At 45.2% G+C, this 22,329-nt stretch overlaps 1 protein-coding gene across 1 annotated transcript in view; it reads right to left on the bottom strand.

The window, feature by feature from the left end:
* Positions 1-21,750, bottom strand: part of Cwh43 (cell wall biogenesis 43 C-terminal homolog) — a 42,225-nt gene extending 20,475 nt beyond the window's left edge. Inside the window, exons 1-10 of the mRNA XM_050150029.1 lie at positions 21,552-21,750; positions 19,604-19,795; positions 15,282-15,402; positions 14,079-14,233; positions 12,708-12,909; positions 11,206-11,294; positions 10,285-10,542; positions 8,227-8,352; positions 4,988-5,067; positions 777-882 (exon numbers count right to left, since the gene is read on the bottom strand). Of these exons, the coding sequence (XP_050005986.1) occupies positions 777-882; positions 4,988-5,067; positions 8,227-8,352; positions 10,285-10,542; positions 11,206-11,294; positions 12,708-12,909; positions 14,079-14,233; positions 15,282-15,402; positions 19,604-19,795; positions 21,552-21,594 (1,372 nt within the window). The 5' untranslated portion in view covers positions 21,595-21,750. The remainder of the gene's footprint in view (positions 1-776; positions 883-4,987; positions 5,068-8,226; positions 8,353-10,284; positions 10,543-11,205; positions 11,295-12,707; positions 12,910-14,078; positions 14,234-15,281; positions 15,403-19,603; positions 19,796-21,551) is intronic.
* Positions 21,751-22,329: the final 579 nt, after the last annotated feature.

Genomic DNA, 22,329 nt, shown 5'->3' with positions numbered 1-22,329 from the left:
TTCTTAGACTCTGACATGGAGTGCCTGAGTCTTGTAAACAAGACTAACGGCCTTGTGCTCACGAAGACACTCACACACTTCTTGGGAGCTGGGCTTAGCAGAGAGAGAACCAGACCCATTCAGCTCTTTGTCACGCTACACACTCCAGTCGCTGACCTAAGACCCAAATCCCCACGCACCTCGGGGTGTTTCACAACAAGAAAATTCCTCAAGGGCACAGAGGCAAATAAGATTGACCTTGGGGCTTTTTGAAAACATTTTTTAAAATTTCTTTTGTGTGCTCCGGCATTTTGCCTGCATGCACACCTGTCTGAGGACGTCAGATCTGCAACCGAAGTTGCAAACAGTTATGAGATGGCCATGTGGGTGCTGGAAATTGAAGCTGGGTCCTCTAGAAGAGCAGTCAGTGCTTCTAACCACTGAGCTGCCTCTCCAGGCCCTGGAAACAATTTTCACCGCTTTACATTAAACTCTTTCTGCCTGTGATCAAATAGTGTCCCGGCTCTCAGGTGAGAGATAGCAGCAGGAAGCTCTCTAACAAGAGTGTGAGCTGAGTCTCCTGCAGGTACTCAGTAGGACAGGCTGTTCCGGATCAACGAGTTAATTGCTCCACGAGACAGGCGTGGCGCAGAAGTGCAGACCTGAGCTGGCCACAAAGCCAAGCCTCTCCAGGAACTTAGAGCACACACAGCAATCCTGAGACTTGGCAACCTGGCAAAAATAAAAATATCAACAGTGGTTTCTCAAAACCTGGAGTCAATTCCAGAAAGACTCACCCGTCTGCGTGAGCAGCTGAGCGGACCTCTCTAGATTCGACCATCCCTCGTTGTCATAACCGAACCGAAAAGGCCAGATGGCAGCGGAGACCACATTCGCTGGTGCCTGAGGAATTGTGGAAGCAATAACTGAATAACTATGGACAACGGAAGTTTGGGGGTCCCAGCCCTCTCTACCTCTCCCTGATCAAAGTTCACATTGCAGCAAAGGAAATCCCACAGGCATTTCCCCAAATCTAATTCATAAAAATAAAAGGTTTATCCTATGGTTCTTCCAAAGTAAATCTGTGAATTTCTAACTTAAACTTGGCAGTTCAGAAAAGAAGCCATCTAGCTATCTACACAAGAAAAAGAATAAATGTGTTGTTACATAAAATAGAACACTACCTACTCTGGATAAATTAATCTTCCATAGGAAAAATCATAAACAAATGAAGTTATATGCATACAAGAGAACCGTATAGAAATTGGCCTGCACAGTTCCATGTGAATGAATCTCAAAAAGATGACTTTATGTTTCAAAAATGTTGGAGTAAGCTATTTAGTTGGAATTAAAAACATAGACACAACAATATTGTCTAGGATTCTATCACAGGATGGAGTAACAATGTGAAGAAATGCAAGAAAATTGACTTTTTAAAAACCCCTTGGGATGGAGAGATGGCTCAGCAGTTAAAAATGTGTACTGCTCTTGCAGAGGACCCGACTTCAAGTCCTAGCACTCACATCCTTTGACTCACAACTGCCTGGGGATTCTCTCTCTGGTCTGAAAAGGCACTGGTACCCAACTGCACATATTTGCATGCAGGGACACACACATCACATAATTAAAAATAAGATAAATCTTTAAACAAACAAGCAAAACCCATCCTAAGGTTTTGGCTTAAATGCCAAGTGTCCCCACGAGACTCATGTGCTCAAACACTTGAACCCCAGCCAGTGATGCTGTTCAGGCAAGTTGTGAGACATTTTGGGCATGTAGCCTCACTGGCAAGTGAAGAGTTGAAAGGGCAGGGCTTGTGGGTTTACGTCCCCTGAGGAGCCTGGATGTAGCAGGTCACTAGGCAAGCTCCCGCCACCACATAGAGAACCCTAGCCACTATGCCTCCCATGCCCTGAACCTGTGAGCTGAAACGAATCCTTTCTCCCAGCAATGAGAAGAGTAATCAACACCCTCAGGATAAGAACGTGCAATCCCAGCACTTGGCAGAGGCAGGAGTGTCTCTGTGAGTTCCAGGATGGCCAAGCTACATAGATAGAGCCATCAAATGTGTGTGTGTGTGTATGTGTGTGTGTGCGTGTGTGTGCACGCACGCACACACACACTCTAAACCTTTCCCCTTCTCTGTAATTCTCCACTCAACAATTCTCTTTCTTGGAGCACTGAAAAAGCTGCCTATAATTTTTTTTAGTACAACCACCATGTTCACATCTTATATTTCTTGATCCTTCACAGATATCTCACTGTGGTTGGTGAAACCCTGTGTGATGAGGCCGTCCCCAGCCTCTCCAATTGTCATCCTCTGCTCCACAACACCTCAGCCTGCAGGTCCCTCTGATGCATCTCAGACACACTATGCTGGCTCTCTCTCAGTCCTTTATACACCTTCCCTTCAGCTGAGTCATAGCTGAATCACATCTAACTGGCTTTTTATCAACCTTCAAGTCTCATCTCAAATGCCCGAGAAGTTTCCGTAGCCACCCAGACTCTAGCTCTCCATACCACACAGTCTTGCTTCTTAAAATGCCACCTGGCCTCCTGCCTGAGTCTTTCTTCGTTTGTTTGCCTGAACACCATCCTTATTTAGAACGCAAAGTGGGGAGGAGCAGAGATCTTGTCCAGCTTCCCCATGTACCTCTGGCACCAAGGACAGCAAGAGGCAGTCCATGAACGCTTGCCAAATGAGTAAGTGAATGAATGAACAAGCAGTAAATCAAATTCAAACAACTGCTTTGAAATGAATTTGTGGCTGATGTCAGGCATCCTCTTCATATGGAGAATACATTATAACAATAATAACTAACACAGAAAAAGCATCCCAAGGTGCCTGCATTGGTGGTTTATTATTATCTACTGAATAAGAAATGGTTACCCAGTGCGGCCTGAGTTTGGTCTCTAGCACTGCTTGGAGATGAGAAAAAAGGGAGAGGAGAGAAGGAGGGGAGGGGAGAGGAGAAGGGTGAGGGAGAAGAGAAGAGAGGAGAGGGGAGAGAAAAGCAGAGGAGAGGAGGGCAGAGAAGAAGGAGGGGAGGGAAGGAGAGGAGGGCAGAGAAGTGGGGAAGGGAGAGGAGAAGGCAAGAAGAGAGGGAGAACCCGAGAAACATGGACCACAGTCTCCTTCCTCAAAATAGCTTTATATTTAATATAAAAATGTTTTTCCTGGTAGTACAGATTACTAGAATTCAGCAATAGCCCTCAAATTCTATTTTATCTCAAACTGTAACTCTGGCTGCACTATGAAATACAATTTTCTTTTTACCAGAACAGATAGAAAACACAGTATTGCAATGACTTATCCTTGCTTCTGTCTTTTTCTGGAAGAGTAGAGAACATCTAAACATTTAAAATTACAAAATCAAATGACAATAAAACATCCACAGAGTACCACTATACAAGACATACATAATTTACGAAATTAAGATTTGTTGCTCAGATTTTCCTTGAATCAAAGACTCTCATATCCACATCTTCCGCAATCTCCATTAAACACAAAACACTCTTTTCTTTTAAAATTTATTATTAAGTCATGAATGGAAAAGTAACTCTACATATCAAACGCATGAGTAAGTTTGATATGTACTAAGTTTGATATGCCATTATTACCTGGGTCTGCACTGACTCAGAATTCAACTTCCTAAATCATTCCATTATGTGGACAGCTTAAAAGGGATAGGACCTAGGGTCTTAAAGTCATCACACCCAGGCCTACCATTGAGTCAAAATAGTGATAAACAGACAGCAACAGAAACAGTGGAGAGAAGGCCTAGCCTGCACAGTGGGAAAGGTCTTTGTCAGCTACACATCCTGACAGAGGATTAGTATCTACAATATACAAAGAACTCAAAACTTCTTAAACAACCAAAATCCAATTTCTCCAGCAATAACAGGGTGAATAAGCAACTAAATCATTCTCTTCAAAGGAATAAATATAAATGGCTAATAAATATGATTTAAAAAAAAACACTAAACATCTTTAGCCAGCAGGAAAAGACAAATTAAGGCTACATTGTGAGGATGACAACTGTCCAGAAAACAGACGACAACAAATGTGGAGGATGGCAAAGCCTTTGGGTACTTCACACTCACTCTGGAAGTCAGTGTAGAGGCTCCTCAAACACTAAAACCACGGGGCTGCTCGGCGGCTAAGAACACTTATTGTTCTAACAGAGGACCTGGGTTTGATTTCCAGTCCCCACATGTGGGCTCACAACTATCTACAACTCCAATTCCAGGGGATCTGAAGTCGTCTTCTAACCTCTGTGGGCACCAAGCACACACATGGTGCACATACATATATGAAAGCAAAATACACACACACAAAATTAAATACATCCACAGCAACAAACTAAACCAAAAGCACCAGGCTATCCCACTCCTGGACAGCTACCTAAAGTTAAGGAGTCTAAGGTGCCACACCACAGAGATTACTTTGCTACAGTACTCACAATAGCCAGCATTTGAAATCAACCAAGATGCCAGTCAATAGACTGGCGAGTAGAGAAAACACAGCGCAAACGCACAGATACGCAGCGGAGTTTTGCTGAGCCACAGGGAAGAGTGCAATGGTGTCATTTGCATGGAAATGGATGCAAGCAGAGATCATGCTGTCAAGCCAACTAAGCGAGGCTCAGAGCGACAAATGTCAATGCTGTGTCTCACATCCAGAATGTAAATATATCTATATAACATAGACGCAGAAGGTGGAGCTATGTGGGAGAAGAAAAGACAAGAAGACGAAAATAAGTAACGGGAGTGGATATGTACATGATAAATAATTTCACTTCATATACTAGGGGACAAATTTAACAAAAAGGAAAAAAAGAGCAGAAAAGGGAGGCCAGGTACCAAACCACTGTCAAATAAAGGTTCAAAACAGAATAGTGTTGTGCAATATTATATGTGTGTGTGTCTGTGTGTGTGCACGCCTGTATGTGTGCATGTATACACACACATAAAGTAAAACTTTATCTAACAAATGTTAATTACTTACCCCTTGGCCTAATTTTCTCTCATAGGTTTTGTGCCGTAGTCCTAATCCTAACAACCCCACGCCAACAAGCAGCCACAAAACTAAACAAAAAGAAAAAAGAATCATTAAAAAGAAACTAAAACATTTAAATCGTTTTTTTCAAAATTTTATCTATTGACAAGGAGTATGTGTGGGACATGTGTACATCATCCATACTTTAAAACCAGGCATTTGAAGGTTATTCCCTGTGAACATTCCAAGAGCAATGAACACAAAGAAAAATAAACTACAAAATATACATGAAAAGATATTTTTGCAGGCACAAACATCAGGAAAAGATGTCCTGAAGAACGAACACATGAAGATTTCAGATCTCTAAGATGTCAGAAATTTAAGAATCAAAATACGGAGTGAGCATGCCTAGTGTGTTCAGAAACAAGAGAGAAAGTAAAAGTATGACTGGGGAATGGAGGGCTAACAACAAAATAATCAGGGAAGTTGTAAAGAAATAAATCCAATTGTTAGAGATAAAAATAGAGGGGTGGAGTGACGGACAGGTGGCTAAGAGCACTGGGCCCAGGTTTGATCCACAGCACACGGCAGCTTACAACTGACTTTTATTCTGGTTCCAGGGGAGCTGACAGCCTCTTCTGGCCTCTGGTGCCCCAGGCATGAGATGGTACACAGACATACATGCTGGCGAACACTCAGACTCATAAAATAAAGTGTTTAAACTAAAAATAAAAATATATAATTTAATGAGTGAGAAAGAGTTCAGTGGGCAAGATGCAGACCAGATCAGACAGAGCTTAAAGGAGAACTAAGGTAAAGGGCGACACAGAGGCGGGGCCAGCAAGATGGCTCAGCAGGGAGAGGCAAATGCTGCCGAGAGCTTGATCCCCAGTGCGGACCTGACAGAACAAGAACACAGACTCTCTCTACACATGCCTTGCCCCCCCACATACACACTGAATAAACAAACAAACAAACAAATATTTTTAATTTTTAAGAAAATAAAACAGAGGCAGGAAAAAATAAAAGCACTTAAGAACAAAAATCATGGAAGGGCCAATATAACCAAATTGGCATCCAAAAAGATGGAGGAAAGAGAGTGAAAAGGCAGCTGAGCAAAACAATGTTGAGGACGTCCCAGTACCGAGAATGTCAGAATCTTCAGAGTGGAAGACCAAAGACTCCCGAGCAGGGGGAGGACAAACTCCAGCTCTAGGGGCAGCACAGTGAAGCCATGGCTGCCAAACACATTGAGAACACTCTCAGTTTAATACGATCCTCCCAGGCTATGATGAGATATACATGACAGATTTTACATAACGGTGTGACTCTTTGGGACACAGAATTCAGAAATATTTTGAGGGAATATTTTAATATATAGTTTCAATTGTTGTCTCTTTTATAATAATATTTTCTCCTTTGGTAATGTTTAAAAGTTTAAGAGTACAAACCAGTGTTCATGTGTCTTTGTAGCCTACATAACAGTCACCTAATCAGCACATTATACATTCACTAAACATTTATATGTGATTCAGTTCATTTAAAATTAGGTTACAAGCTTATTTCATGTGTGAGACTATAGTTTACCAACACACTAATGTTAACATGTTTAATCTTCCAAAGGAAGAGAAGAAGGATGGAATGAATACATGGTCTCAACTCTCAGAAAAAAAACATCTTGGAAATTCTACCTGATAAATTTTCTATATTAGAAGTAAAATAAAACCATATAGGATATTTATGTTTGAAATGTCACAATATCAGGGATTTGCTTAAATGTGTTTCTGTAGTTGCAATTTTTCTTTGGGCTGCCAACCAGCTCCCAAATAACAACACCGAGACTTCTTATTGATTATGAATGCTCAACCTTAGCTTAGGTCTGTCCCACTAGTTCTTTTAACTTAATTTAACCTGTGGGATATTCCTTTATACTGGGTGAATATATGTCGCTGTGATGGGTTTAATAAAGAAGCTGACTGGCCAATAGTTGACAGGATAAGATTAAGAAGAGCCAAACTGAGAAAGTTGGGAAGAAGAATGGCAGAGTCAGGAGTCACGAGCAGAGGTAGAGAGAAGCAAGATGGGCATGCTATACTGAGTAAAGACACCAAGCCACACGGCAAAGCACAGATAAGAAATATGGATCAATTTAAGCTGTAAGAGCTAGCTTGTAACAAGCCTAAGCTATTGGCTAAGCATTTATAAGTAATAGTAAGTCTTTTTGTTAGTTATTTGGGAACTGGTAGAAAGAAAGAAAAGTCTGCTCACATTAACCTGTTTCTATTCTTCTACATTTTGCCTTGAGACTTTTTCCTTTTTTCATTCTGTATGTCCTACTTTCCTGTTTTCTCCTTGTCTGGCTCGCTGGTCAATGGCATCTCCTTGCCATCTCCTCCTTCTTTTTCGCTGAACCTAAATTCCTCCCCCTACTCACTCTCCCTCCTCCCCCTACTCACTCTCCCAACATGGAAGTTCCACCTATACCTCCTCCCTCGCTATTGGTCAATCAGGTTTTCATTAGACCAAATGTGTGCCTTGAACAGGCAATGTAAAACAGCAACACACCTTTACATAATTAAACAAATGTTCCACAACACAAACAAATGCCATACAGCTTTACATAGTTAAATAAACGCAGCACATATCTGCATAGTTAAACAAACACAGCACATATCTGCATAGTTAAACAAATATTCTGCAACATGTTTCAACAAACCCAAAAGGCAGGAAGGAAACAAATACAATTAGCAGCAAAATACAGAGTTGTTGTAGCCAAGTGAAGGGCTCAGCAGGCTTCGTGGTACTCTTGAATCTCGTGTTGGAAAATATATACAACATGAGACAGGCATGGTGGCACATGCCTTTAATCCCAACCCAGGGGAGGCAGAGATAGGATTATCTCTGTGAGTCCAGGAATATCTCTGTGAATTCATGGCCAGCCTGGTCTGCATAGTGAGTTTCAGGATAGCCAGAGCTACATAAAAAGACACTGTCTCAAGCTGGGCAGTGGTGGCACACACCTTTAAACCCAGCACTCGGGAGGCAAAGGCAGGTAGATCTCTGTGAGTCTGACATCAACCTGGTCTACAGAGTGAGTTCCAGGACCACCAGGGCTACAGAGAGAAACCCTGACTTGAAAAATAAACAAATAAACAGAAGACCCTCTGTCTCAAAAAGAAAAGAAAGAAAACAAAAGTAAAAAAAATTATTTATCAAACTTTTTTAAAGGCAAGTAAAACTATACTTACTAAGTTTCATGTATTTTTCACTCCTTCTCAAAAGTACTTTAGAACTATTTTTTGTTTGAAGAAGAAAGTCACGGTATTTCTTAGGTCCAAACAGCATATTCAATCCAATAATTACCATTATGGTCCCTGTTGAAAGAGAAAAAGAGGGATGGGGCATACCTCCATGGCAAAGTGCGTGCCTAGCACTCAAGAGGCATTGGATTCAGTACCCAGTATCGTAAAAGATAATGCCTTCTAACAACAATGTTGAGATGGAGGCTGGAAAGAGGGCTCAGTGGTTAAGAGCACCTACTGCTTTTGCAGAGAATAACATGGAGGAATCTAGCTGGTACTCAACTAGAAGCTTAGAACTACAACAACAACCTGCCTACAAGCTACGCCCACTGGTTCAATAATGGCATGGATGTTTTGGGAGTAACCAACTCCTGTTTGTTTTTTTTTTAAAAAAAAAAAAAAAAACAACCTGATTTAGGCCCACTCAATGACATGAAACTCATGTGTGACACTGTTACTGAGGCCAAGAACCTGGAACTAGACTGATCATGGGCCCTAGGGGAAACCCACTGCTATTATTCTGCTAAATGGTCATCGCAATAAAATGACTCCTCGTGACATACTGGCACATCCATAGAGCAGTGGCTCACTCAACCCTCATCATAGAACCCTCTTCTTGCAGAAGATGTTAACTAACATAGAGACCCACAATTTGACAAAGTACAGAGAATGAGAGACTACACAGAACTCAGTCCTAAAAGGGATGTCATTATCACAGCTTTCCCCTCAAGGCCCAGGACTATGCAGAAGAGGGGGCAGAAATAGTGTATGAGGATGGCTCCAGGGAAACCTCATTTTTAGACTCAACAGGACTGGTGGATGTATGAACTCACAAAGACTGTGAGAGCATGCATAAGACCTGGCACAGGTTCAAGCCGGACAAAATTCCCACAGTCAGACGGTGGCTTCTCCCCTGGAGTTTGCTCAAAGACTGCACCTACAGGATATTTAAAGCCCTCTCCTTGGGAGCAGCATTGTGATCTCCTCCACCCCGAGATCACCCAGGAGAGCTTTGCTCATTAAACCTGGACTTTTAATTCAGCTTGATTTAGCTTATTGCATCAGCAGAGAAAACCACTACCATGGATTTCAAAATACACATCAGGTAGGGAGGTAGGGGAAGATCTTGGAAGAGTTGGGGAAGGGGAAAAAATATGATCAAAATCTATTGTGACATTCTCAAAAAACCAATAAAGACATTTTGTAGAAAGCTGCCCAACCTTGCCAACTTTCTTTGCCTGATTACTATCACTCTTCTTATTAAAGAAGGTTCTCATTCGTGCGAAGCTGAGACAAAGCCCAGTTTCACAGGTCTATGAGCAAGGAGAATGAACTAGCAAAGCCCATCATTCACGGTGCTCCAAAGAAACAAAGCCAGGGACAGCACGGCTCTTACTTTCTCTCCCGTCCTCCACCAGGCAGCACCCCGAGCAAGCTGGAGTGAGAAAAAAGCAGGACACCAGACAGAGCAGAGCCCGAGAGAGTAGACCCACCTGAAAGAAACCACAAGAATTACCAAGTTTGCAAAGCCCGGCACCTGCAAAGAAAATGTAGGTAACTGGGCACAAATTCCACCCATAATCAAGAAACTATTTGTAATTGATATCTGCTGGAAGAGGGGAAAATCCGTTTTCCTCAACAGAGTGGCACCGGGTATATCAGTGCTACAGTAAGGGCCAACACTAATCAGACTCTATATTTTTTTTTTTGTGGGTTGTTTGTTACTTGGTTTGTCTTAATAAAGAAAAAGAAGGTGAAGTTGGGTGGGTAGAGAGGTGGAAAAGGATTTGGGAGGAGTTGGGGCCATGGTTCCATGTTCCTCTAAGGGGGTGAAAGTCCCAGCCAAGGTGGGAAATGGGGAATTCTCAGAGATCCCATTTCACTTCACAGTGAGTCTTCCAGAACAGCCTGTCCTGACAGAGGATGAGCTCAAGGGATAGGAAGGTGAATGTCTTCAGGAACTTGGGTCAGTTTCTTTAACAGCATCTGTTGACATGGACTCACCCAAAAGCACATCCGATCTTTCTCTAGCGTAGACACCTCCAGGAACAAACTTGAAAGCTGTGCACCAGGCACAGAAAAATATTTCTAAAAGATAAGTGATCATGCCGGTGGTCATGGTTTCCCCAGGGTTTGTCCCAGAGTTCACAAGGTGTCCAAGTACTTGAGGCCACACGGACCCCGTGAAGACGGCCAGTACACATCCAGAAACAGCTGCTGCCCACGTACGCAGGTAAAGGAGACCCATGGCTGAAGCTGCTCCTGTTTGTGAGAGACAGGAAAAAAAGAAAAAATAGGATGAGAGACGCAAGAGAACAGCAAAGCTCATGGCATGACCAGTTCTTAGCGGGTGAGCGCTGGAAACCTCAGGAGACCACTGGTTGATGCTCAACTCCCAAGCAAACCAAAATGCAGCAGCTGAACGTGGCTTGTTCCCAGCCACAGCCTGGCACTAGCACTCCTAGACGTAGGCAGTGCAGCAGATCTCAGGTCAATGCTTGTTCTTTGGGAAGGGGGGATCCCCTGTGGCATCAATGGCCCTCCAAGGCACAGGCACCATCTGCATCAATTGGAGGAAGAGCTTCCCTGTGAACAACCCTCTCCAGCAACATCAACAGACCTTATAGGCATATGCACGACCCATACCAGTTGGAAGAGCAGACCCATAGGCACAAGTAACAACCACACTAGCCAGAAGAACTGGACAATACACTAGATCTAGGCACCCAAACCCCCTCAAACTTCAGTTGAGACAACCCTACTCAACCTGACAACCAGCCAATCACCAGAACTCCTGGCCATTCAGGCCAAAAGACATTAAACAAAACAGACAATCAAGGAACAAAAGCGTTCTTCAAGATATCTGCAGCAGACCCTTCACTGTTAGGGGCAATGACAATGAGACTTCAGGCCAGTTCTACATACCTGTTGCCCACCACACTAGCCCAGCGTCACAAAGCCTTGATGAACCTGAAAGCATCAATCCACTGGCCAGGCCCAGCAGAACCACACCTCTGTAAATAAATGAAAATAAAAGGCAAAATCAATACATCCATCAAGCATAGATCAGAAATCTACCTACTACCCCTAGCTACCTCCATTCATATCACACAGTGGATACGAAGCAATGGCGAGAATGAGAGCCGCTGGGAACCAGTGCACAGAACACTCAAGGAGAATGGATGGGGTGGCTCCGTGAAGGGTCCGTGCCTAGAGTACGGGAGGGGTTAATGTGCAGTGCCGAAAATAAAATGAACAAAATAGAGCATTGAAGTAGCAAACAGTCTAACTGTGTCTCATGGTCAGTGTAGACACAGTGAATTCCCATCTCTTAAGTTACAGCTCATAGCAGCTACTTGAGATTTCACATGATTCTGCCAAGGACCAAAGGAAGAGTCACTGGCGATGTTTGTTGTGGAATTTTCCTTTTTCTTTCTTTATTCTCTCTCGGTATTGCTTTTATCTAGTGTCTTCCTAAAATAAGTGACGGCTTGACAGTCTTATTTATTTTTAACTACCACAAGCTATTTCATTGTTTTGTTATTTTTATAAAAAGTTTAGGGGCGAGAGAGATGGCTCCAACGGTTAAGAGCACTGACTGCTCTTCCAGAGGACCCAGGTTCCATTCCCAGCACCCACATGGCAGCTCACAACTGTCTGTAACTCCTGTTCCAGGGGATCTGACAACCTCACACCAATGCACATAAAATAAGTTAAATAAATCATAAAAATTAAAATAAAAAAAACTTTACAGGAGAAGAATTTAAAGTGGGTTGGAAAGAAGTCTGGGCAGTTAAGAACACTTGTCATTCTTGCAGAGGACCTGGGTTTGGTTCCTGTCACCCACATGGTGGCTCACGGACATCTGTAAGGGCTGTTGCAGATGTGACATCCTCTTCTGGCCTCTACCAGCATCGGGCACCCACACATGGCACAGATGAACAGGTAGGTAAAGCACTCATATACATTTAAAAGTCATAAAAACTGAAGTAAACATCAGTGGGAAATCCATTAGCAATGGGAGCTACAATATAGGATTGCTTAAATAGCTGAAATCTAACTTCAAACCTGGCACTGGTTACACACCAGGCACTGTTTTAAGACTGTCACCTGTGTTGTTCACTCAGTCCTCTTAAGTTTATAGCATTCTGTCCATCTGCAAAGGAGAACACAGGGAAGAGTCTTGGCTCTCCCAGTGACGCTGAAATTTATACCAACACACACGCAATGCTGTCTGTCATCAGAGGGACGGAGAAGAATGACTAGCAGATGCCATGCCCACAGACAAGGGATTCCCCATGCCTCCCATGCAGGAATGTGGGGCCACTTCAATATAGCCCTCAATTCCCCTCAACTTCCCCGTGATTCTCTAGTGCAGAGCAGACACCCTTCTGGCTCCTTCCCAGAGCTAACGGAGCTGAACTCACCCGAATGGGTTAGGATCGGGCCCTGGATGAGGGTGACCACTCACTGCCCATCTGGAAACAATAGAGACCTCTCCAAAGATCCAGTGAGTGAGGAACATGAGGCTCCCAAAGGCAGCACCTGGCAACAGCCAGCTATGTCGAGAAGCCACGCCCTTGGTGACTTCGCTGGGCTTCTTCCCCTCAGAGGTACTGTAGTAACCATCTAGAATTTAAAGGGGGAAACAGGAAATAGGGAAATAGTAAGGGTAAGGAGTGTGTGGTTTCTGTTTTTACCAGACTCTCTGTGGCTGGAAATAGGTCATGGCTTCAAGAACTTTCTACAGGAGAGGGGATATTATATCTCTGAGAAGTTGAATGCGCCAGAGCTATCTGATGGGAGGATCATTTCTGGCTAGCTATGGGGTGCTGGGAGGAAAGCAGGTAGAACTCACAGGTAAAACTCTCATCTAGAAAGCTGCTAAATTCATGCAAAGGTAACAGAGTGAGAGAAACATGGGCAGGAAGAAGAAAATGCTGTCTCGAGAGAATAAGCATTATCCAACTTGAATGCAACATCCTAGCACCAAAGGCTGCTTTCTCATGATCAAGCAGGCTCTCCCATGACCCCAGAGAAGCTAGGTAACAAGGAGAATCCTAAAAGAGACATATATGGATCCCCCTGAGAAGGGGAAATAGGCAAGATCTTCTGATAAAATTGGGAGCATGAGGGGGAGGGGAATGGAAGGGGAAGGGAGGAGAGAAGGGGAGGGGGAGGAAAACATGAGGGAAGGGGATGTGTATTTATTGAGTGAAAGACGGTCAGCTGGGGTGTCTCCAGCCCCTAGGACCCAACACATCTTCAATAGAAAGGCAAAGAACACGGGCTGTGTTCAGACCCCGGAAGGGTCTGAGGTTTGGAAATAATGGCACAGTGCAGATGGATGCTGAGAAAGGAGACTCCCATCCCAGACCAGGCAGAGAAATGGAGAAGACGGAGGGGAACTGAGCTGAAGTGCAGGATCCGCTCGAGTCCCCGATGGACACGCGGGCACAACCCGCCCATGGTTCTCTCATTACTTTCTGCCTCTCGTGTCTGCATTGCCAAGGAGCCAGGGCGATCTGCCCACATAACAGCCACAACAGCCCATCGTCTGTGTCCATTACTGTGCAACAAGAGGGACAACCGACATGGAGCCACACTGCAGAAAGCTAATTTTACAAGTTGTCTTGGAGCTAGGGGCTTAGCTCAGTTGGCAGAGTGCTTGCCTGAATGAGGTTCTGGGTTTGATTCCCAGCACCGCTGAAGAGAACATTCCTTTTCAGATGTGCTACAGAGGGAGAGCCAGATGCCACCCGAGAGAAGATCCCCAGATAAACTGACTACACCCTTACCTGTGCCAATGCAGTCAAACATAGCCATGACACTCAATGTCAGGATCACTCTGTTGGACACTGGATAACTCCAGATCGGGTTCAGTGATGTGTACCATATCCGGAGGACAACAAGAAGCATGTGTCCCAGAATGAATCCCCAGAGTTTGAGGTACCTGGAAGGGAAGGTAGTTTACTGAAGACTTTAAGTGTGGATTCAGTGTATTACGCCCACTGTGGATTTATTTCACAGAATATGGCTCTGCAATTGTGTTTCTGGTCATCTTCACGGATGTCCTTGACTTACTTAGCCTTTGTAGAGTCTGGTACCTAGGCAACTTACACTAATTTTTCTAACAAAATATTTTTATTAATTATTTTGGAATTTCATGCACGCTGGTCAGACTTGCTTCCCATTCCTCCCAGGTTTATTCTCTCTTCCTTGTGCCCTCCTCCCCTGTTGTGGAATAATCCTTTTGTACACTGGGAAGATGTGTTACTCTCATTGATAATTAAGAGCTGACTGGCTAATAGCTAGGCAGGAAGAGGTGAGGCAGGAGGGCCAAAGTGAGAGGATGCTGAGAAGAAGGGTGGAGTCATGGAGAGTCACCAGGAGACGTGGAGAGAAGCAAGATGAACCTGCCATGCTGGAGGAAGGCACCACCATGTAGTAGAGCATAGATAAGAAATATGGGTTAATTCAAGTTGTAAGAGCTAGTTAGTAACAAGTCTAAGCTATTGGTTGAGCATTTATAATTAATATTTAAGTTTATTGGGGAGCCATCAGTCCCAATTAAAAAAAAACTCCACTTACACTCCCTCTCTCTCTTACCAAAAAACCACCACGCCCAATTTCTGTTGCCCAGGAGACCAGTGAGATGCCTTAGCAAGTTAAGGCACTTGCTGCCAAACCTGGCTACCTGAGTTCAATTCTCTGGGACCTACATGGCGAAAGGGGAGAACCAACTACTGAAAGCTGTCCTCTGGATTCCACACATGCATGTGTACACACACACACACACACACACTCAGTCTCTAGTACCAAGAATAATCTTAACAAAATAAGATTGACAGCAAGTATTTGCACTTTACTTTCTGTAAAGAAAGGTGGACTTTTACAAGGCCCTGTGGAAGGGAAAACTGCCCTGAAACTAATGGTCAGAACTTCACTCCGGGAACTGGTCATACCTGCTTATCTACGGGTACCTAAGATGTGAGTCATACCTTTGCAATCCACTTCCTGTCCACCAGCTCACAGCTTGCACTATCAGCGAAGAAGACACGCCAAGAGCAAGGACCACCAATCGAAGCTTGGCATTCGGAGCCTCAAAGGAGGCTATGCTGCCTACAAACAGAGAAAGGAGAAATAAGCCGGCAAGCATGCCCTGGCACCCAGCAGTCTGCATTTGATAAGTGTTATGTCTGGTTCAGTCTTTGCTTTAAAGAAGATAGAATTAAGAGATACCTATCATCATCATCATCATCATCACCATCATCACCATCATCTATGCCCCAGCAATGCTTGAGCGTACATGAACAGCCCATTTATAGAGGTTCTCCAGTTGTTTCTATCCTGGGCAGTCCTAGATGCTTGTGTTATTGTCACACCCAAGGTTCCACAGTCTTCCTTTATGTTGTCTATCCAGCGCTTTTTGGTCCTTCCTCTTCACCTTATCCCCTGCGCTCCTCAAAGCAATGCTATCTTCGCCGTTATTCATTCTCGTGACATGGCCAAAGTATCTCAAGCGCCCTTGCCATATCCTGTAGTTCACTTCCTTCTGTACATGGAGACGTTTCTTCATGTCATCTTTGCACATAAATCCTCCTGAGACATGCCACCTCAGACACATTCAGCCGCTGTTCTGAGGAGAGTTTCATTGTCCAGGTTTCGGAGTTGTAAAGAAGGCAGCTCAAGACAAGTGTCTCATGTACTTGTAATTTTGTTGTTGCTGTTATGTCTCTTGCTGACCAAACCTTTCCTAGTGCCTGGAATGCAGCCCTCGCTATCCCTATCCACCTCCTGATGTCTAAAATAGATCCCTCCTTTGACCTGAGGCTTCCTCCCGGAGAGACAAAGTTGACTGTTTACTTGAGGCTCTGATTCTTTATTACAATGTTAAAATCCTTGTGCCCCCTTCTATGTGTTGTACTGAGTCTTCTCCATGTTTGCTTTCATACCAAGGTCTTCACTGACTTCCACCATTCTATTTACCACGGCCTGCAGCTCATTTGAACGTTCAGCAAGCAGTGCTGTATTGTCGGCGAAACGTAAGTTATTGATTCGCACACCACCTATCTGCACGTCTGTCTCCTCATCCTCCAGGGCTGTTGTGCTTCTGTTAGTTGCAGGGATATATTAGAGTAGTGGTGAGAGGACGCATCCCTGCAACACTCTACGACTGTCTTAAACTGATCACTTAGTTCTCCGCAGACTTTGACTGATGCAAAGGTATCTTTATAGGCATTATTGTCTAGTATTCTTAGGATTTTTCTCTGGGGACCTGTAGAACCTCACTGTCTCCCCAAAGTCTTTCCTCCAAACGCTATCAAATGCCTTTCTGAAGACAATGGGGGAATGATGGAGGAAGGTCATTGGTTAATTAAATAAAGAAACTGCTTGCCCTGATAGGTTAAAACATAGGTGGGAGGAGTAAACAGAACAGAATGCTGGGAGGAAGAGGAAGTGAGGTAAGACTCCTCAGACAGACTCCATAGCTCCTCTCAGAGGCACACACGATGAAGCTCCGACCCAGGATGGACGTAGGCTAGAATCTTGCTGGTAAGCGCACCTTGGGGTGCTTACACACATTATTAGAAATGGGCTAGTCCAGGTGCGAGAGTTAGCCGAGAAGAGGCTAGACATAATGGGCCAAGCAGTGTTTAAAAGAATACAGTTTGTGTGTTGTTATTTGGGGGCATAAGCTAGCCGTGCGGGCAGCCAGGGTGCTGGGGACGCAGCCCCGCCGCACTTATTACTACAGGGAAATATTAAATATAGACAGGAGCGAGATAGAGAAAGTTATCAAGAGAGCGAAACGCAGGAAACCCCAGGAGTGGATGACATCACAGTAGAGGAGCTGGAGGCACTGCAATAGACTCAGGGGCTGAGACGCTTCTCAGACTCCAGAGAAATGGGAACATAAAGTGATTCCCATGGAATGGAAGCACTCAGTCTTCCATGGAATGGAAGGACAAGCAGGACTCCTCGAGTTACAGGAGCATTAGTTCCTTGTGCCATAGCAGCAAGATCTTCTCCTCCATTATCCTGCAAAGGATCAAGGGCAGAACAGAGGAAATCCTAGCAGAGGCCCAGTGTGGATTCAGAGTGAACAGGAGCACAATTGATCAGATCTTCGCTTTGAGGTAACTGCCAGAAAAATGCGAAGAATTTGGAAAAGACTTCTATGTCTGTGACATTGGCTTATACAACAGATACCCACACACCTTCTTCGTTTGTGTTCATTTGGGTAGGATTCTCACATGAGGTCCATCAGGTTAGAGTACACCACTCAGTAGCTTTCTGGCACCTTCGCAAACTGTCACCTATCCCCACTAGTTACAGACCACCCTCTCCGCACCCAAAAGAAATCCCCTCCACATCAGCATCGCTCCCTGCCCCCCATCCCCAAGAGACCACTAACCCGTCTCCATGGATTCTTCCGTAGAATCTTACAGTGTGTGACCCTTTCTGGCTGGCCTCTTTCAGCATAACACTTTCAAGGTGTGTCTTTATTGTCGCCTAGATTAGCCCTTCATTCTTTTATGGCTAAATAATATTCCATTACAGAAAGAAACTCTATTCTGCTTATCCATTTGTCGGGTGCTAGGCATTGCTTCTGTGTCTGGACTTTCGTGAATAACGCTGCTATGAACTCGTGTATGCAGGTTTCTATATGAGCAGAGGCTTGCATTTTTCTAGAGTGTATGACAAGGTGTAGAGCTTGGCTTAGTATCCAAGGTCCTGCCAAACAGTTTCCCGGGGCAGCCAGGCTGCTTTATAATTTCTCGCATTTTCATCAGCAAGTGAAACCTCGATTGTTCCATGTTTTTGCCAGCACTTGGTATTGTCTGGTTTTTTTTCTTTATTTTAGCTATCTGAATGAGTCAGAATAATCTAGGTCAATGAGAGTGAATTCATTTCATAGTGAGCTTTTGTTGCCATTGCTTCTGAACCCTAGTTCTAAAAAACGCAAGCTCAGCACCTTCATGGGAAATCTCAGAACTCGCTGCACTATGCTCTGCCTTCTTCAAGGACAGGGAGAGCAAAGGGCTGGTCTGCTTTCCTAGGGACTCCAAACACTGCTCCTGAAAATGTGACATGTCAGCTCCCAGACGGATCTGCCCCGTGTAGCTCGCCAACAAACGCCATAAGGAAAGCCCAGAGAGGCCCACCGGGTACGACAGGAGGGTAAGAAGTCTGAACTTTCAGCTACAGCTCCAAGCAGATTTGAGCTCACAGTTTTCCTCTCTAAATCTATTAATGACACTCCCTTTCTGTGGCTGCATAGCAGTCCGAGTTTCATAGTCACTGATTACTTAATCAACCCCTTAGAGACGACATTCGGGTCATTTCTGTACTACCATGACCACTATCACTGCAATGATTCTTACGTTCAACATATCACATATACATGGATGTATCTATAGGACACAGCCCTGTAGTGGGGCTGCTGGGGGAAAGGTCTGTGCTGTTAAATTGGTCTCCATAAAGTCTGTGCTGATTTATGTGCCCACCAGCCATGCAAGAGCACCCTTACAACACAGTGTTATACTTTTCTCTGCAGGTCCATTTGTGAAGTCATGAAAATGTATGCATCGTTTATGTTATGTTTTGTTATTTTAATTTTTAATTCATTTATTGTGTGTGTGAGTGTTTGAGCACATGCCTGCTCACACAAGTCAATGTCATGTGTAGAGGTGAAAGACGACTTGTGGGCATTGATTCTCTTGCCACCGTGTGGAATGCAGGATAGAACTCAGGTCGCCAAGCTCGACAGCAAGTGCCTTTACCTACCGAATCGTTTTGATGACCCAATTTTATTGTGTTTTAAAGAACTAATGGTATTTCCTTTCCAAGGAAATACCAGCTGCATATGTCTTCAGCTGGTCTTCTATTTCATTTTTTAGTCTTTTATTTTTAGCTTACTGAACTGTATGGGAATCAGCCCTTTGGGTAGCAGCACTACAAATAGTTTTCACCCGCTTGTTTGGCCACTTGCTGCAATGTTTCAGATACATAATTCTCATTTCTTATGCAATACCATTGGGGCATCCTTCTCAGCACTTCTAAGCTTTGTCATAGTTTGCCTGTTTTCCAACGCACCTGTCCCCTCCTTATTCTAGTGAATTTTAGGTTTTTCCAGTTGCGCAAAGATGTTAAGGTGGGGAAAAAAAGGATTGACACGGTATAGTTTTCCAATTTCAACTACATTTTTTCTGAGGGGATAGTAAGGTGATTTTTGAATGTTAACAATTGCCCACACAATGAATGGTCTACACCATTTTCTTTTTGGCTAACAGAAGAATTTCAGACGCTCAGGTCTTACCGACAGTGACGATCCTCAGCAGAGAGAGTGTCCACTTCTTATTAACGAGTCTCCAGATAGGAGGGATTATTAAGAGTATCGGGGAGAGAAACGCGACACCAAACAATTCCAGCCCGGTAAGCTCCAGCGTTTGCAGGGGAAAGTAATAGATCATGGGCCCCAGCCCATGGTAGAGAGACCAAGAGACGTAGCCTAGAAAGATATTTAAGAGAGAATGTGACTTTGGCGTTGTCCCTGGTGGCAGCCTGCACTCTCTGGCTTGAGCTAGGTGCTAGGTCCCAGACTCCTTCCCCTACGCAGCAGGCAGGGTGGAGCATGTCTGTTATGAATCTGCCACCATCTCTCGATTTGTTCCCATAAACATGTCATCTTGCAACCATGTCTATGCCTGTAGATAATCCCTTCAGTAAGATGTCATAGGCTGGACCATCTGATAGGAAACTGGCTTCCTGTTGGGGCTCAGGTTGATAAAATTCTCTCTTCTAATTTGATCCATACATATGAAAAGCTAAAGAAGGAGTATTCCTTCCACCTATCCCAACTACACCCCTAAAGCCCCGCCATTAGGCAACAGACTTTTTCTTGTGAGTAGACCATCCTAAACCAGACCTTGCTGGGCAGGGCTGGGGAGTGGAACAGATCTGAAGCCAAAGGCACCTCTGTAGGCACAGGCTGTGATCTTAGGCAATAATTAAAGCCGTGGGGCTTGCCATGTACCAAGATGAACTGTTTTTTGCTAGGTTGGTTGGTTGGTTTTTTGGTTTTATGACACAGGGTTTCTCTGTATAACAAACAGCCCTAGCTGTCCTGGAACGTGCTTTATAGACCACTCTGGCCTTGAACTCACAGAGCCTGCCTCTCAAGTGCTGGAATTAAAGGCGCGCCACCACGTCCAGCTTGAGCTTGGTTTTAACCAGATGTCTTGTTCCTCACACAACCCACGTCCTATGGGTGAATAGATACACCTTATATTCTCTCCTACCAAAGCCGAAACAATCGGTGCAAAACAATAGAAACTCCTGAGAACCGGAAAGTCCGGTGATTGTCTGGCGTGCCTGTGTAGTAAATGTCACCGGGCGCTAAGATCATGCCTCCTCCGAGAGCTGTTAGCCAGAGCCCTTCACTTTCTCCCGTCCCTTCTCAGCCTCGGGTTGTTAAACTGCAGGAATCATACCACCTCACAGTTCTCAGAATAAGACCAAGCCTCCTGGAGGAACTTGTGTAGCTTCCTGTGGAACCGAGTGTGAGTCACTTCACACCTCCCAATTTACAAGGCACGGGGGAGGGGGAGCAGAAAAATGAGTTTCAGCCTCTTCTGAGAGCAAGCTGCTCCCTGAAACTCTCGCTCTCAGGAGAGCACCCTCCCCAGGCCAGACGTACGCTTGCTCAAAATGAACTGCAAGACCTTGCTTGCCACGTCCCACAAGATTCCCTGAGAGCTCAGGGGTTTAAGTATCCATCTCCCACCGAGCCAGGACACTAAATCCTCAGTACATCGCGCAAAACTGCTAAGTGAGCCCGGGAGACTAGAAACAGACGCTTTTTTTTTTTCTTTTATAAACACAGTAGTATACTCGCAGCTACCAAGACCACTTGAGCAGGGGGCCAGGGCTAGAGACGGCAGTTACCCCGGATGCTCACCTACATCCCCCTTGGGAAAAGCTTTCCTTGGGAAAGCTAAGTCCAGTACTAAACTGTATTGAGGGAAACTTAAAGGTCACGGTCCGGAGCTGCACGAGATCAACGTAGAGAACTCTCCGTGCAAAGCAAGGGCGGCGTGGGAGCTGCGGAACCCCAGCCTGGGAACCTCCATCTGGATCTGAACTCCCTCCCTTCCACCCAGAGCGCGATAAGCATCTCCATTCCCGGCGCCGGCTTCTTCTGTGGGCTCTGTCGCCCCGGCGGGGAACAAGCCCAGTCAGCCTGCCCCAGGACGGCCTCGACTTACCCAGAAGGGTCTCCCCAGCGATTGCTCTCCACAGGTCTGGCATCGCTGCGGACACCTGGAAAGCCTTGAGGACCGTCCCTCCGAGAGCTCCGCGCTCCCTGCGGGGTCCGCCCTGCCTGCACGGTGTCCCCCAAGTGGCACGCGGGTCTGAGGCGGCCGCAGGAGCCCGGGCAGGGTGCGGCGCCTCCTCCCTGGCACACCTGTGCGCCGCCCCGCCCGACGCCACCTGTATTTTCAGCGCTGCTGGGGACGCGCCACCCCAGTGCAACCTGCGCGCTCCAAACCCGCTGTCCAGACCAAACCAAATCTGCCGGTCCCTATCCCACCCCCATCCCACGAGAGGATGTCAGGAGTATGGAGCAGTTGCCGGGTTCTCGGAGGAAGGGAACAACCCAGATCGGTGATGCAACGGGGGTCTGGGGATGCAGAGCGATTGGTAAAGCAGTTGCCTTACGTGCACCAAACCTTGAACTTATCCTCCTCGCCTTCTACACAGGGCGTAGTGGTTTAGACCTGAAACCCCGGCATTTAGGAGATGGAGTTCAGAGAATCGTGGGTTCAAGATTATCTTCCGCTTTGTTGGTAAGCGGGTTAGATTCCCCGGATGTTGCAGCTAAAAAGAGAGTTAGAAAGCCACTCCCAAGCAGGGAGCAGTGCAAACCTCCATCCTCCTCAGATCAAGGTGACTCCACGCCGCCGCGCACCTGCCCTCGTTACCTGCTTTTAGCTTTGGTAGTAAACACAACTCAGGAACTGTCAGTTGCATTCTGGGGGGGGG

Source organism: Alexandromys fortis, unplaced genomic scaffold (assembly GCF_014885135.2).
Source record: "Alexandromys fortis isolate MF-2015 unplaced genomic scaffold, M_Fortis_MF-2015_v1.1 scaffold_0, whole genome shotgun sequence".
Lineage (NCBI taxonomy): Eukaryota > Metazoa > Chordata > Mammalia > Rodentia > Cricetidae > Alexandromys > Alexandromys fortis.
This window is presented reverse-complemented; position numbering and strand designations above follow the sequence as displayed.